This window comes from Pinus tabuliformis, chromosome 7 (assembly GCF_031772625.1).
Source record: "Pinus tabuliformis cultivar Carrire ecotype Pingquan chromosome 7, CPIR1, whole genome shotgun sequence".
NCBI classification, from domain to species: Eukaryota; Viridiplantae; Streptophyta; class Pinopsida; order Pinales; family Pinaceae; genus Pinus; species Pinus tabuliformis.
Window position 1 is genome coordinate 1,512,244,781 of NC_142293.1, and position 14,062 is coordinate 1,512,258,842.

The 14,062-nt window shown below is 38.4% G+C and overlaps 1 protein-coding gene across 4 annotated transcripts in view; it reads right to left on the reverse strand.

Moving 5' to 3' along the window:
• Positions 1 to 336: 336 nt before the first annotated feature.
• The window catches only part of LOC149253588 (SH3 domain-containing protein 2-like), a 259,548-nt gene continuing 245,822 nt past the window's right edge, over positions 337 to 14,062 (reverse strand). For all 4 annotated transcript variants that reach the window (XM_089459975.1, XM_089459973.1, XM_089459974.1 and 1 more), the window contains one exon: positions 337 to 730. In XM_089459975.1, coding sequence (XP_089316101.1) covers positions 605 to 730 — 126 coding nt within the window. In that variant the 3' untranslated portion in view covers positions 337 to 604. The remainder of the gene's footprint in view (positions 731 to 14,062) is intronic.

Genomic DNA, 14,062 nt, shown 5'->3' on the forward strand with positions numbered 1-14,062 from the left:
TGTTTCCATCCACGGCAATATTATTTGATTAATCAGAAAAAATAATTTCTCAATTCATCTCAATTTGTTATTTAGAACATTTGATTAACCAAAAAATGATATTTATGAGAATTTTCAGTTTTTTCTCATTTGTCAACAAAATGCTGCCACTTCATGAACTATTCTCTGTAGATACACAAAACGACAGAAAACATTATATGGTTCTCATAAACAGAAGCCATAATATGACATGCCAGTGCCCAAGACTCAATCACAATAGCATGCAAAAGGATTACAAAGAAACGACAGTAGAAGCATTAAAAAAGGCAGTGCAGTGGAATGAAAAATACAGCAGTATCAAAAGGGAAGAAACCTTCAAGGTCCTCGAATCTTCTCTTCATCAAGAAATCCACATGTTGATACAAAACTTGTTAAAAAGAATAACTTGACACCTTATGTCAAAAACTGTTAGTATACAATGATAAATTAATAGCAAGAATACACTGAAAGACAAACTAATAGCACATATATAAAGTCAAAACCCTAAAAAGCACAAACATCATCCCAGTCACAGTCATATAATCCTAAAATCAGATTTTGATGTCCAAAAGGCATCACATCATAATTACAATCCCACGCTAGCCTCACCTATCTTACTTGCTGGAGCCTTCTCACGTCTCTCTACATAAGCAGATGGAAACCATCCTGCTTTTCCCTTGCATTCACCTTCGCACCAACCAGCGGGTGAAACCTGTTTATAGCAAATAATAGATTAGGCATATAATAAAGTTGTAATTATTAAGGATGATTATAAAATATTAACACCTACTAGAATACTTCCACGTTCCGTGTCTGCTTAAATGTATAGAAAGTCATGAAAGACTCACTCCCTGCCCTTCTCTCCACCTTCAATCCCTAGTCCCCATGCCAATACTTCATTAAAGGAGTATGTATTGGGACATTTTACTTTATGTGTGGAGTTCTGCCTAGTTGGTAAAGTAAACAATTGACATAACACTATGTATGTCTTTCCATTCTTTTCTTGTTTGAAAAGTATGCCGTATATACCAATGTTGCATTAATCGTTATCGGGATAATATCGGCATGGGGAAAAAATCAGAAAAAATCGTAATTATCGGGAAATAATCAGGAAAAAATTGTTTGGGACAAAAATATTCATTTTTTTTGCATTTTTTTTCAATTTGTTTAATATCTAAACCATCTACAACATAAAATAAATACATTGACACGTAAATATGATAAAAGAACTAATATATAAGATGTTTAATATCATTTCTAGTGCTAAAATCACACATAACATTGAATCATGTCCTGAATAGTAAGTCCTAACTCCTGAGTCCCAACTCAGCCTCAAAATATCAACAAAAAATATAATAATGTATCTCATCATGTCATATACAATAAAATGAATAAAATAACTAAAGTCTAATCCTATTGATTTCCTCTACCCCTCTTGCGAGAAAATGCCACAGCTTTCCCTTTCCCTCTAGATGTAGATGTTGGTGCTGATGGAGTTGGCAGTGAAGTCTGCTATGCTCTAGAAGCTGAAGAACTAGAAGTAGGAGATATAGGAGGTAGACCACATCCTCTACTGGTGGCAGGGGTAGCCCGGGCAAGTGGTGTCACCTAGAAACATTACAATATCCCAATCCTGAAATCCTAAAAAACTGATAAGTCTGCTAGATTTTGAATGAATTCTAAAATTCTACTTTCTCCATATGAAATCCAATGAGGCCGGAACCACTCTCAAACATCCTGAGTCATTTCATGGTAATGTTAAAAATTTAAGTAAAAGGATGAAAATGAAGATTAAGCCTTTAAGGAGAACTGTCACTGAAGATTAAGGAGATGAAGATTAAGGAGAATTGTCACTGAAGATTAAGGAGAATTAAGGAGAATTGTCACTGAAGATTAAGGATAATTGTCACTTTTACTTTAAGAATTTAACATTACCATGAATAGCATATCAATACTAGGGCCTAGACATGATCATTAAGCTGCCCCACTCAAAAATTATTTGTTTCTTACAAAAAAAATTGCATTTCAAACATTTAGCATCCCTTGTAAAACCTCGCTGCCCCGACTGCCCGCGATAATTTCTGATTTTATAATTTGAAAACTCGCGATAATTTCCAAAAAATCAGGCAAAAAAAAATATTGGCGATAATTTCGAATAAAACTCGCGATATTTTTGTTCTGCTGAAAAACTCGCGACAAAATGATAAAATCGCGATAATATCGTGATTTTCACAACACTATATACTTGCATGAAAATATCTACAACAGAAAAACCATAAAGCAGAAGGGTATATGTAATGAAGCTTATATTCTCCTCCTCAGTGATACTAAAACAGAAATAAAACCAGAGTTGGCATCTGCATCTAGAGACTTGGCATCCTTAACGAGCAGAAAACCTTAGGACAACAGTGGGCAGTGTACCTCATCCTTGGACCCTCACCAAAGCACAGAAAGCAGACAATGAACTCACCTCCTTATCATAATCAAACACAGATCTTCCAGAAGGGAAACAGAAAGGTATATGCAGACAGTGTCAAATGCCCATGAAAGAACAGACCAAATAGCTGGAATCCCCAAGAAGAGCAGCACACTAATGTACCTTCCCCTGTAGAAGGAATGAATACTAAGTCTGAACATAATTCCAGCAATTCCTGGCAAACTGACAATCCCAAAACATGTACTTATCATCTCAGAACAGTTGCAGACAGGGCAGAGACCAACAGAGCAACCACTTTTCCCAAACCAGGCCTTGGAGGGAAGCCCTAATAGAAAATAAGCCACGCAGAAGCACATTGTGTGCATTACAACCTCAAAGATCACACACTATAAGTATAAAGTGACAAATCCACCTATCCTCTGGATCTGAGGTGTTCTGAAGGCCATCCAACAAGCATTGAAATTACTGGAACTCATGCAAAGGGAATATAACTTTTGACAGTTGTACTATTGGAAGGGGAAACCAAAGCTCCAGCCTCAATACCTCCAAAAAGGACGCAATATGACAGTATTCATTTTGAACGTGTCCTCCTACAGGATGAGCCCAACAAGCTCAACGATAGTAGGGTCATGGAACGATAGCAAGGCATACAGTTCAGACAAAGTGTGTCAATCTTTCCAAGAGTGCACCATTGGGTCATGTTACCCCAAAATCTATTAGGCCTAGTGCAAAGTCTCACTAGGAGTTTTATGGCAACAGAGAGATCAGCCACCGTTGTCACTTCAACAGCCATTCTCTAGTTGTTTTGTGATTGGATGTTATCTCCAAAAGGGAGGCTTTCCTAGCAAGACTTAGAGGTTAGATGACTAGGATTTCAAGCCAAATGGCTCCCTAAAGAGCTTTCAGATAAATCACCTAGAAATGTCTTCAATACAAGAGGGTTCAAAAATGATAAAGAGTCTAAAGGTTATGGGATAAGGTACTAGCAAAGCCTTGGAGGCCAAGATAAGAGTTGCAAATGTTCAAGTACACTTTCCACCAAGCCCAATAAACTAGACAAAGGCTATTATAAGCTAGGGTTTTTATGATATGCAGATTTACCGCATGCAAAAGCATATAACAGCAAAGAATTTGCCTATTATGAGATCAACAAAGGATTCAAGGCTATTGAAGCGGTAAGCAAGGGACAGGTCAACATTAGGATTTTAATTGCTAAAAATGCATAAAACAGCAATACAAACAATAGACATCAGCATTAAATTTGGGCTGAAAACAAGCAATAAATAGTCGATTTTGGTTTTCAAATATTAATAAATGCAATTTAAAAATTTATGCCTAAAGGACAATAACATATAAGAATGAAAATGCTATGAAACACAGATTTAAACCAAACCTTAACCCTAGTTACCAAGAAATAAAGGAAAGAGAGAAATTTTAGAACATGATCCCACAACTCGACTAGTGTGTCTATTCAATTGGACAACAGAGTTAATTAGGGGGAGGCCAATGACTGAAGGACTTGGACAGAGAGGGTGGAAGCCTAGTTTGCTTCTCTTATAAACCCTAACGACTTCTTCCATAGGAGATTTAAGGTCAAAGGATGCATGAAAACAAGTTCGTTTGATGGATTCTTGAATAAAAAGTTTTGCATAATCACATAGAAACAAGAACTCATAAAAGATGTTTCCCTTTTTAATATGGCAAAACATGAATCCTAATTTCAAAAAATAGCATACAAAATGGAAGATATCATTAAACTTACACAATTCAAACGAGAATGACTTCAGCAGTCCACAATATAGTCTTCCCATGCAAAAATATCCTTCCCGAGACAATTTACACCACTATTCATCCATTGTGTCCAAGAGAAAAAGAGAAATGAGCTAGTGTGCACTCACTCAAGAGAAGAGAGATGAGTGTGTGATGATGATCCAATGAAAATAACTTCCATCTATTTATATCAGGGCAACCAAATCATTTTTCATTAACTTACATTCAAAAATCCCTAAAAGTTTGCTTGAAGCATTTAACTAGGTTAATAGATCACAAACTGACCTAAAGATAGATCTACGAATGATAAATCATAATAAACATGTCATAAATCCTTAAAATGTGTGGGAGAAAAGGTTCAACATGACATCATCATTAAGCAGGCTCACGTCACCCTCTTAGAGTGTAATTTCCTAGGGTAATTTTTTTGCCATAGGGTTTCTCTGTTTGACTAATAAATCAATAATAGAATGCATTCATCCATTCATATATAGTGGACATTCATTTATAAGTGCATAAAAAAACCTTCAACGGTAATGCATTTCATTCAATAAAATTTCGGGCAATTGACAGCTAACAATTTTCAATGTAGTCCAGATCGCATTTGTTTAGTAAAACAGTACTCCACTGAAATTTAATACCATCAATTCTAATGATTATGACTCACTGCTTAATTATGACTAACTACACTAGTCCTCAGAATTCGGCACTGCTTCCCACACGAGGCCTCGTGATATCTATGATGTAAACAGGTAACCTCAGAGTTCTGCAAGCTTATCAGAAAATACTAGAAACCAGATCATATCATCTGATTTAGTCTCTCTGCGAAAACAATTGGGATGATACTGAAACTCCTCTCCTTGGCCGAACTGTCACGGGGTCGTCACCCATCAGTGAATTAAGGGACCTCTGCTGCTTTGTTGGGTTGTCACAGTACCCATCTCATGTCAGCAAATTGAGGAATGTTGTGAATTTGCTTCAAGATAAGGTGGCCATGGTTTGCCCCAGTGGTACTATGTTGTATATTGAGTTGGTGGTTCCAACCTTAGCCGCACCAAGAGTTTACTTCTTGAATAGCAGTGTGCCTAGGGTAAAGTCATTAGCTATCTCCCGTGTAATTCTGTGCCCTAGATGTGCATGGATTTCCCACTCCAAAATACTTGAATGTCTTTCACCCAATATGAATGTGCCACATATCAGGTTTAGGTGGGGAATGTCACAATCCTTGACTTAACTAGATCTTTAATGGTCTGATTCCTTGTTATACGGCCAGAGATTTCGTCTTATCAACCTGGGTATATATATCTGAGTAGTTGCTAGAATGGGTTGGGATATTACTAGGGATCAAACTATAGCCGAATAGAGAAGTGGGGCATCTTTTGTTGCACAGAAAATGTCCACGGGAACCTTGGCCTTGATATGCCAGACCAGTCCATTGTTCAAGAAGAAATAGTGCCAGAACAGAGTAAGATTTCAATTCTTAAACCAAATCAGAACTGCTCCAACAACCTATGCCAAAACAAGAAGAATGGAGTCTAGGTAGGGTGGGATCAGATCCACCAAAACTAGACAGATGATTAGATAGGGTGCGATCACCTCCACTGAAGCTAATCAAAAAGAAAGGGTGCTAAAGCCTCAAAACCTCAGCTCAAGAAAACAGAGATATCAAACCCAAATTGATGATCCTAACTGACGCTAACTCTCCTTTATTTATAAATAAAGGAGATGGGCTTCATCCAATGTGAGGGGTTGCAGGTGTAACCCCCAAATTCAGGCCTTTTGCCCCAGCCGACCCAAAATCTACCCAATGTTGACCCAAACATTGTAAAATTTGGGTTTTCCCCCTTTATAAAGACTATAGCCTACAATGTTGTATAGGCTATTCCGTCCTCCCGTGGAAAATTAATTCATTGGTGACATTACAATCCCCCCTTCCCAACATTGCTTTCCCTCAAGCAATGGCATGTCGGGGTGCCTCACAACTGTCATACCGAGCATACCAGCACCCCCTTTTTCCTCGTGCATTTTGATGATCATAATGTTGGTGGGAAATATCATCATGCAATAGTTGTTCCATCTTACTGGATCATAGGTGGAAAAAACATAGTTGTATATTGTTGCTAATGTAGATTTTATTTATCCTGATGTAGCAGCAATCTTCAATGGTACGAATAATAAGTAGCATAAAATTGATCCCTTTGCTAGAGATAAAATTCTTGTAGTACTTTCCCCATGTTGCCTCTATTTGACTGCTTTCTTCACAGCACTTGCAGATTGTTTGTTTTCCTTTTTGCTTTCAAAGATGAGAAACCTCTCATTCTTATGGACCAAACCTCTCATTTTCATAGCATTTGTTATCCCAAAATAATTTGCAGCACAGCAAACTGCAATATTGAGTGAAATATCAATTCTTTTTTCATGATTTTGGCGGTGCTTCATACGACCAATATGTCATGTGTTCCCTCCATTTATAAGACTGCCCTCAACTTCAAGAGAATTTGCTGCTGCAATTGGTCTTTCTTTGTGGCCTCCCTCACCAGTTTTTAGCCTGCTCTGCTCTCTATTTATGCAACCCCTTTCTTCAGGCAAGACTCTCATGTGACTTCAACTAGCTTGTTGGGTGTGGCCCCACATAGCCTTTTTTTGAGTGTACTTTCGTGGGCAAAATATATATGGTCTTCAAAGAAAATGATCCCATCTTCCACCTAGTACATGTCATCATGGATGAGTACGCCCAGTAATTCGCAAGCAAACTTATTTTTGGAGTACTCTACTAGGAGATGGGCTCTCCAATCTCTCAAGAATGTGTCATGCTTAGCATTCTCTTTATATCCTAGCTCATTAGATTATAAGTTGTTATTGGTACTTTTGCAAGCTGCCATGCAAATTACTTCGCCCTATTTGGGTGTGACCTCCATTTGCTTCATTGTTACAACTCGAGGAATGTTGAGAAATCTACGGCATCATGAATTAGTTGATTTCTCTTAATTAGTAACTACTCGTGAGTGCTTTTTACTTTGTTAGATTAGGATCTCCTTGTTGCTTCAGTTATTAGTGTTCTTCTTCATCAAACAACTACCAATGCATGAACATAAATAGACAAGAGACACAGGATGTAGGCTATCTTCCAAGGCCAAAACCTCTCACTCTTTGAGAGGAAAACCCACACAAATTCTTCTTATAGAGATTCCAATTGACGAATACCAAGACCAAGACCCTTGACCTATTTGCCACTCCAAGACCAAGACACAAGTCCTCTTCCACCTTCTCGTTTACTCTCTCTCGGTTCCTTCTACTTCATATTTCGCACCACATGAGATCATTGTGGTCATGTGATGACACTGAACTGAGGTCACTGTAATGGTACCGAATTTTGTGGTCACTGAGTTTATCAAGGATACCAAACCTCTCCTTCAGCAGTAGCACCAAATCCTGAAGTCATACCACTGAACCATAGTCATTGTTCTTTGAGGTAGCACCGAGACCTTGTCACACACTTGTGACCTTCTTCCTATGGTGGCACCAAATTCTCTTTGCTATGATGGCACTGAATTCTCTTTGTTGTGGTGGCACTAAATTCTCTTTCCTGTGAGACAGAGATTACACCGAGATCCTTACTGTGATATAGCACCGAGACAGTGAGGGGATGTCACTGTGGTATCACCGAAACTTTTGACTGTGATATAGCACCGAGATTTCACATCTGAGATAGCACTGAACCAGAATTTGATAATACCGAAATTGAGCTTATCTTTGTACCCTTATCCGAGCTCCTTGCCTCAATTGTCAACCGAACTTGTCTCTGTAGTAGATACCTGAATTATAAAGGAGATCCGAATTTCATGATTGTGGAATAGGCTGAGCTACCTATTTATAGTAGTCTGTCCATGTAATTAGGCGACATGATCATATGAAGAGTTGTGTCTCTAATTTAGGTGAGCCGACATGAGTTTTGCATTTCATCTTAAAGCCAACTTGAAGAGGGATAACTTGTGCTTGTCTTGGAGGGCTACTTTGACAATTATATTGACTTATATACATTTGTAACATGCCCAAGAAGGGTCATTCATACATAACATTGACTCATATTGACTTTATGACCAATCCTAATGACTCACAATGGGAATCATACTAAAAATAAAATTCCTTGCTCATGAAACCCATGAGACAGCATTACAATAATAATTTTATTTTTCTTCTTTACATCAATTACATAAAATTATAATTACACGTCATTATTAAGGCCAAACCTAGTTACACTTTTCAACACTCCCTTTTAACTAGGGAGGTATCCATAATGGTACTTGGTCATTCTCAATCTGAAGAATTTCTCATAAGAAGAATCGGTTTGGTAACCCATCTATATGGCATCATATCAACTAGCATTGTCACATAGCAAGGCCTTGACTAACAGCGCTATCTCTCCACGATATCCGAGCTCAATCCTAGCGAGATCAATGACTTATAGACACCCCCATCATTGTCTCTCCTGAAACATACCCCACCCAGGTTCTTAGGGTGTGTTTCACCACGACTATTCTTATCTTGGATTCCTCGTCCTCAAAGAATATCGATCCTCTACGAATACTCTTATCTTGGATGCCCTATCTCATCCTCAAAGAGCATCAGTTGCCAGATGTTTACCCAATCCTCCATTCTGTCTTCCCAAGTGAAGACAAGAATGATGTGTCTATCTCTCCCTCTCAATTAGGGAGGACATATCTATTCCACTAAAGGAATGTACTCATTCCTATAGACGGAATGTACCTAAGCTCCCTCTTGGCTCGGGAATTTTTGCTTCCAAGTTTCTATCAAGTAAGAAACTTGTTTCCAGGTTCCCTCTTAACTAGGGACCTACAACAATTCCTCAAGTGGGGATGATGGGACAACCAACTGCTTGAAGAACTCCTTCCTTTGATGTCATGCATTTCTTCTTCGTCGTGAATTCTTCGTCATTTGGGACATCTTCATAGGGTACAGACCATCCATCACTTTCATCCATGAGTCAGTCATGTCATCATTCCTTTCATCGGAAAGTGATCCATCATTCCATATATGGTCTTACTTTATGCCATGCTGCCTTCTTCATGCCATGTTTTCCGTAAAGATCTTACATCCTGCTATATGGTCCTCTTAGAAGACATCCACGGTTCTTCCCTTGGAAAACCTACATAAACCCATCCAGATATTTGTTCGAAAAATAAGAAATTAAATCAAAATTACCTTTGTGATGGTATTTCATCATGACATCTTCAAATTTGCATCAGCATCCTGCGTACATGTTGATATATCTCCCAAAGATATCCATTGTCAAGGGTCTCCATCTTTTTCAGACTTCCGTCAGAGTCTTCATATCTTTCCGAGAGATTTCCTAGTCAAATCTTCTAGTTCTCGGATGTTGATTGCCTTTTCCATGGTTGCATAGTCCAAAATCTCCTCCTTCCTTTCTTCACATATTTCGTTCAGAGGAATTTCCAATCAGAGTTCCTCTAATTACTGTCAACCACCTCATTTTCATATGAGGACATATTATGTTGATTTCATCTAGTGTGACCTATGCCTTCCTGCATCCTTTCAGAGGAGGAGATCCTTTTCCTTTTGATCATGCTCTCAAGATGGAGCATTGATTCATGTTACCTGCAACCATATGACATGACTCTATAATATCGAATACAAGCATACATACCTCATTTTCCTTTAGGTCATCTAGGCTTCCTTTAGCAACTTCCTTGATTGAAAAGAGCTTCAATCCCTTGATCTGCTTCCATCTCTTATGTCATCATACCATCATCCCATGAATTCCACAAATTGGAATTCTTGATGAAACACTTTGCTTCCTCTCTAGATCGGTGAACCTTCCGATGAAGATTTCATCAGAGAAATTTGAGGATCTTGAATATCCCCATCGGCAGATGTTTCCTTTTGACTGAGGTATGATGAGACTTGTCCTGGATGACTTCTTCCTTTCCTTAAGTTTCCAATGAGGTTCCCAAGAGCTATATCCTTCATAGTTGACTGCCATAGATTTTGTTCCAGTTGTCCTTCATGTTTCCCTATGGTGATGTCACGAGCTCTTGCTTCTAATGCTTCTATGATGCCACGATGCATCCCATCATTTATTATAGCCATATCCTATAACAGAAGACTTAGGAACTATGAAATGAACTTCGGTGAGGAAGACTATCTCAGTCATAGTAGAGATCTCTTACTTCCTCTTTCTTGGATTTCTTCTTTTCAGCTTCCTCCACTTCTTTGGTGATATGGGCTTCTTCTCTTCCTCCTTTATTGTCCTTCTTGACCTTAGGTCAATCTCTTTTGTAGTGCCCATATTCCTGCTCCCACATCGGATTTGTCCTTTAGTCTAGATTCTTTAATCTTGCATAGTGACCATAGATCTTGGAATGGTAGTAGCTTCTTTCTTCCCATAGATGCTTGAAGTAAAGTTACCCCACTCCTCTGGTAGTGCATTTAGTACAACTGTAGTCATTTCTCTATCAGACATGACTTCTCCTCGATCTTGAAGTTGATCCCTGATTTCAAATATCCTCATAAAGTATGAGGCTATTCCATCTTCTCTTGACATCTTCAACTTGTAGAGTTCTTGCCTTAATGAGATGACTTTTCCAACAGTGCTTACGGAATACAACTCTACCAGTTTGTCACAAATTTCTTTTGAAGTTTTGAATTTAGATAATATGGGATGAGGGGACTTCAACCTTGCATGGTGACCATAGATCTTGAAATGGTAGTAGCTTCTTTCTTCCCATAGATGCTTGAATTAAAGTTACCCACTCCTCTGATAGTGCATTTAGTACAACTGTAGTCATTTCTCTATCAAACATGACTTCTCCTCGATCTTGAAGTTGATCCCTAATTCAGATATCCTCATAAAGTATGAGGCTATTCCATCTTCTCTTGACATCTTCAGCTTGAAGAGTTCCTGCCTTAATGAGATGACTTTTCCAACAGTGCTTATGGAATACAACTCTACCAGTTTGTCACAAATTTCTTTTGAAGTTTCGAATTTAGATACATATGGGATGAGGGGATCCTTGATGGATTCTATGAGAATCCTTTGAGCCCTCACTTCCCCTTTCATGAACCTAGCAAGTGCTTGAGCATCTTCTTTTGGAGATTTGGTGATTGAGCCCTTAACATGTTCCATGACCTCATTCTCAATAAGATTCAGATCTGTCCTTTTCTTCTACGCAAGAAAGTTTGAAGCCCCAACCAATTTGTTGCTTTTCTTGCAAAAAGACATTTTGACAAATTCAGATGAAGTCATAAATATACTTACTTGTGTAGATGCTTCTTTTTCCACTTGCTTCCTCCTTGAATTTGATGATGATATAGATAGTAGAAAACTCCTTGATGAAGATAGTTTTCTTCAAGAGTGATTCTTGACTCCACAAGGAGATAGATCACCTTAGACCTTTGATGATAAATGTCCTTGATGATGATGATCAATGATGGCTTGATGATGTCTTCAATGATGGTGACCTTGCTTCAACAAGAGGGAGACTGCCTTAGAACCTTTTGAAGATAATGACAGTGACCTTTGATCTTGCTTCCCTTGAATGAATAAACTTCAAGCTACCTTGATTTGTAGATCTCTTCAACTTGATGAGGATCTTTGAGGTCTCGGTGAGATGGCTTGGGGGTTTCACCAATCTTCTTTGTAGACTTCTTCTTTGATCTAGGGTTATAATGCTTCTTTTGTAGATCTTGACTTCACGATGATCTTTGCTTTGATGCCTTCCTTGAAACTTGATCCTTGAGTGTCTCTTGATTAGATTCCCTTCCTTGACTTAGTCACCTTAGCTCCGATTCCATGTTGAGAAATCTAGGGCATCATGAATTACGTGATTTCTCTTATTTAGTAACTACTTTTGAGTGCCTTTTACTTCCTTTTACTTCATTAGATTAGGATCTTCTTTTTGCTTTAGTTATTAGTGTTATTCTTCATCAAACAGCTACCAATGCATGAACATAAATAGACAAGAGACACATGATGTAGGCTATCTACCAAGGCCAAAACCTCTCACTCTTTGAGAGGAAAACCCACACAAATTCTTCTTATAGAGACTCTAGTTGACGAATACCAAGACCAAGACCCTTGACCTATTTTGCACTCCAAGACCAAGACACAAGTCCTCTTCCACCTTCTCATTTACTCTCTCTCGGTTCCTTCTACTTCAAATTTGGCACTATATGAGATCATTGTGGTCATGTGATGGCACAAAACCGAGGCCACTGTAATGCTATTGAATTTTGTAGTCAATGACTTTATCAAGGACACCAAACCTCTCCTTCAGCTATAGCAATAGCACCAAATCCTAAAGTCACGCCACTGAACTATAGTCATTGTTCTATGAGGTAGCACCGAGACCTTCTTCATGTTATAGCACTCAGACCTTCTTCATGTAATAGCACTCGAGCCTTCTTCATGTAATAGCACTGAGACCTTGTCACATACTTGTGACCTTCTTCCTATGGTGGCACTGAATTCTCTTTCCTGTGAGACAGAGATTACACTGAGATCCTTACTGTAATATAGCACCGAGACAGTAAGGGGATTTCATTGTGGTATCGCTGAAACTTTTGACTGTGATATAGCACCGAGATTTCACATCTAAGATAACACTGGACAAGAATTTGATAATACTGAAACTGAGCTTATCTTTGTACCCTTATCCGAGCTCCTTGCCTCAACTATTAACCAAACTTGTCTCTATAGTAGATACCTGAATTGAAGAGGAGATCCAAATTTCATGATTGTGGAATAGGCCGAGCTACCTATTTACAGTAGTCTATCCATGTAATTAACCGACATGATCATATGAAGAGTTGTCTCTAGTCTAGGTGAGCCGACATGAGTTTTGCATTTCATCTTAAAGCTGACTTGAAGAGGGATAACTTGTGCTTGTCTTGGAGGGCTACTTTGACAATTCTATTGACTTATATACATTTGTAACATGCCCAAGAAGGGTCCTTCATACATGACATTGACTCATATTGACTTTATGACCAATCCTAATGACTCACAATGGGAGTCATACTAAAAATAAAATTCCTTGCTCATGAAACCCATGAGACAAGCATTACAATAATAATTTTATTTTTCTTCTTTACATCAATTACATAAAATCATAATTACACGTCATTATGAAGACCGAACCTAGTTACACTTTTCAACAGGGAACCCCATTGGTCATGCCTCTTAATACCACCTTGTTGACATTTGGGTCCCAGAATCCCATTTCCATCGCTTAGTAGTTCATTATGAACATTCCTAACGAGTACAACCATTGTACTCCCAGCACCATATTAGTATCTTCTGATTCTATCACATAAAAATCATCAGTAATTGTATACTTACCTAGTGTAACACTCAATTGTAGAACTACCTGTGTGCATGCCATATGATACCCATTTGTTTCCCTCACTTTGAAGCCTTCAAAGTCTTGGGCAGGGATACCCCTCCTTGCCACCACGACTGCGTCAATGAAGTTGTACGTTGCTCCCCCATTAATCAATCCTATGATTTATTGCCCTCGTATATCACCCTTGATTTTGAAGGTGTTATATTTAGGGACTCCTGAGAGAGTGACAATAGTACCTCCTTCAATTCTTGGACATGGATTCTTAGCCTCTTTCAGGGATGGTGGTTCTTTAGATATGTTTGGTTGCTTGCTTGGTGATTATGTTGTATAACTCTCATTGTCGCTATTAGGAGGTACTTCAATGTAGTGAATCTTTCCCTTTCCAAACATCAATGACTAGATTCCCATGGCTTTTTGCAAGTGAAACAGATCTTTCTTTTAAGCTCGTTTTGAG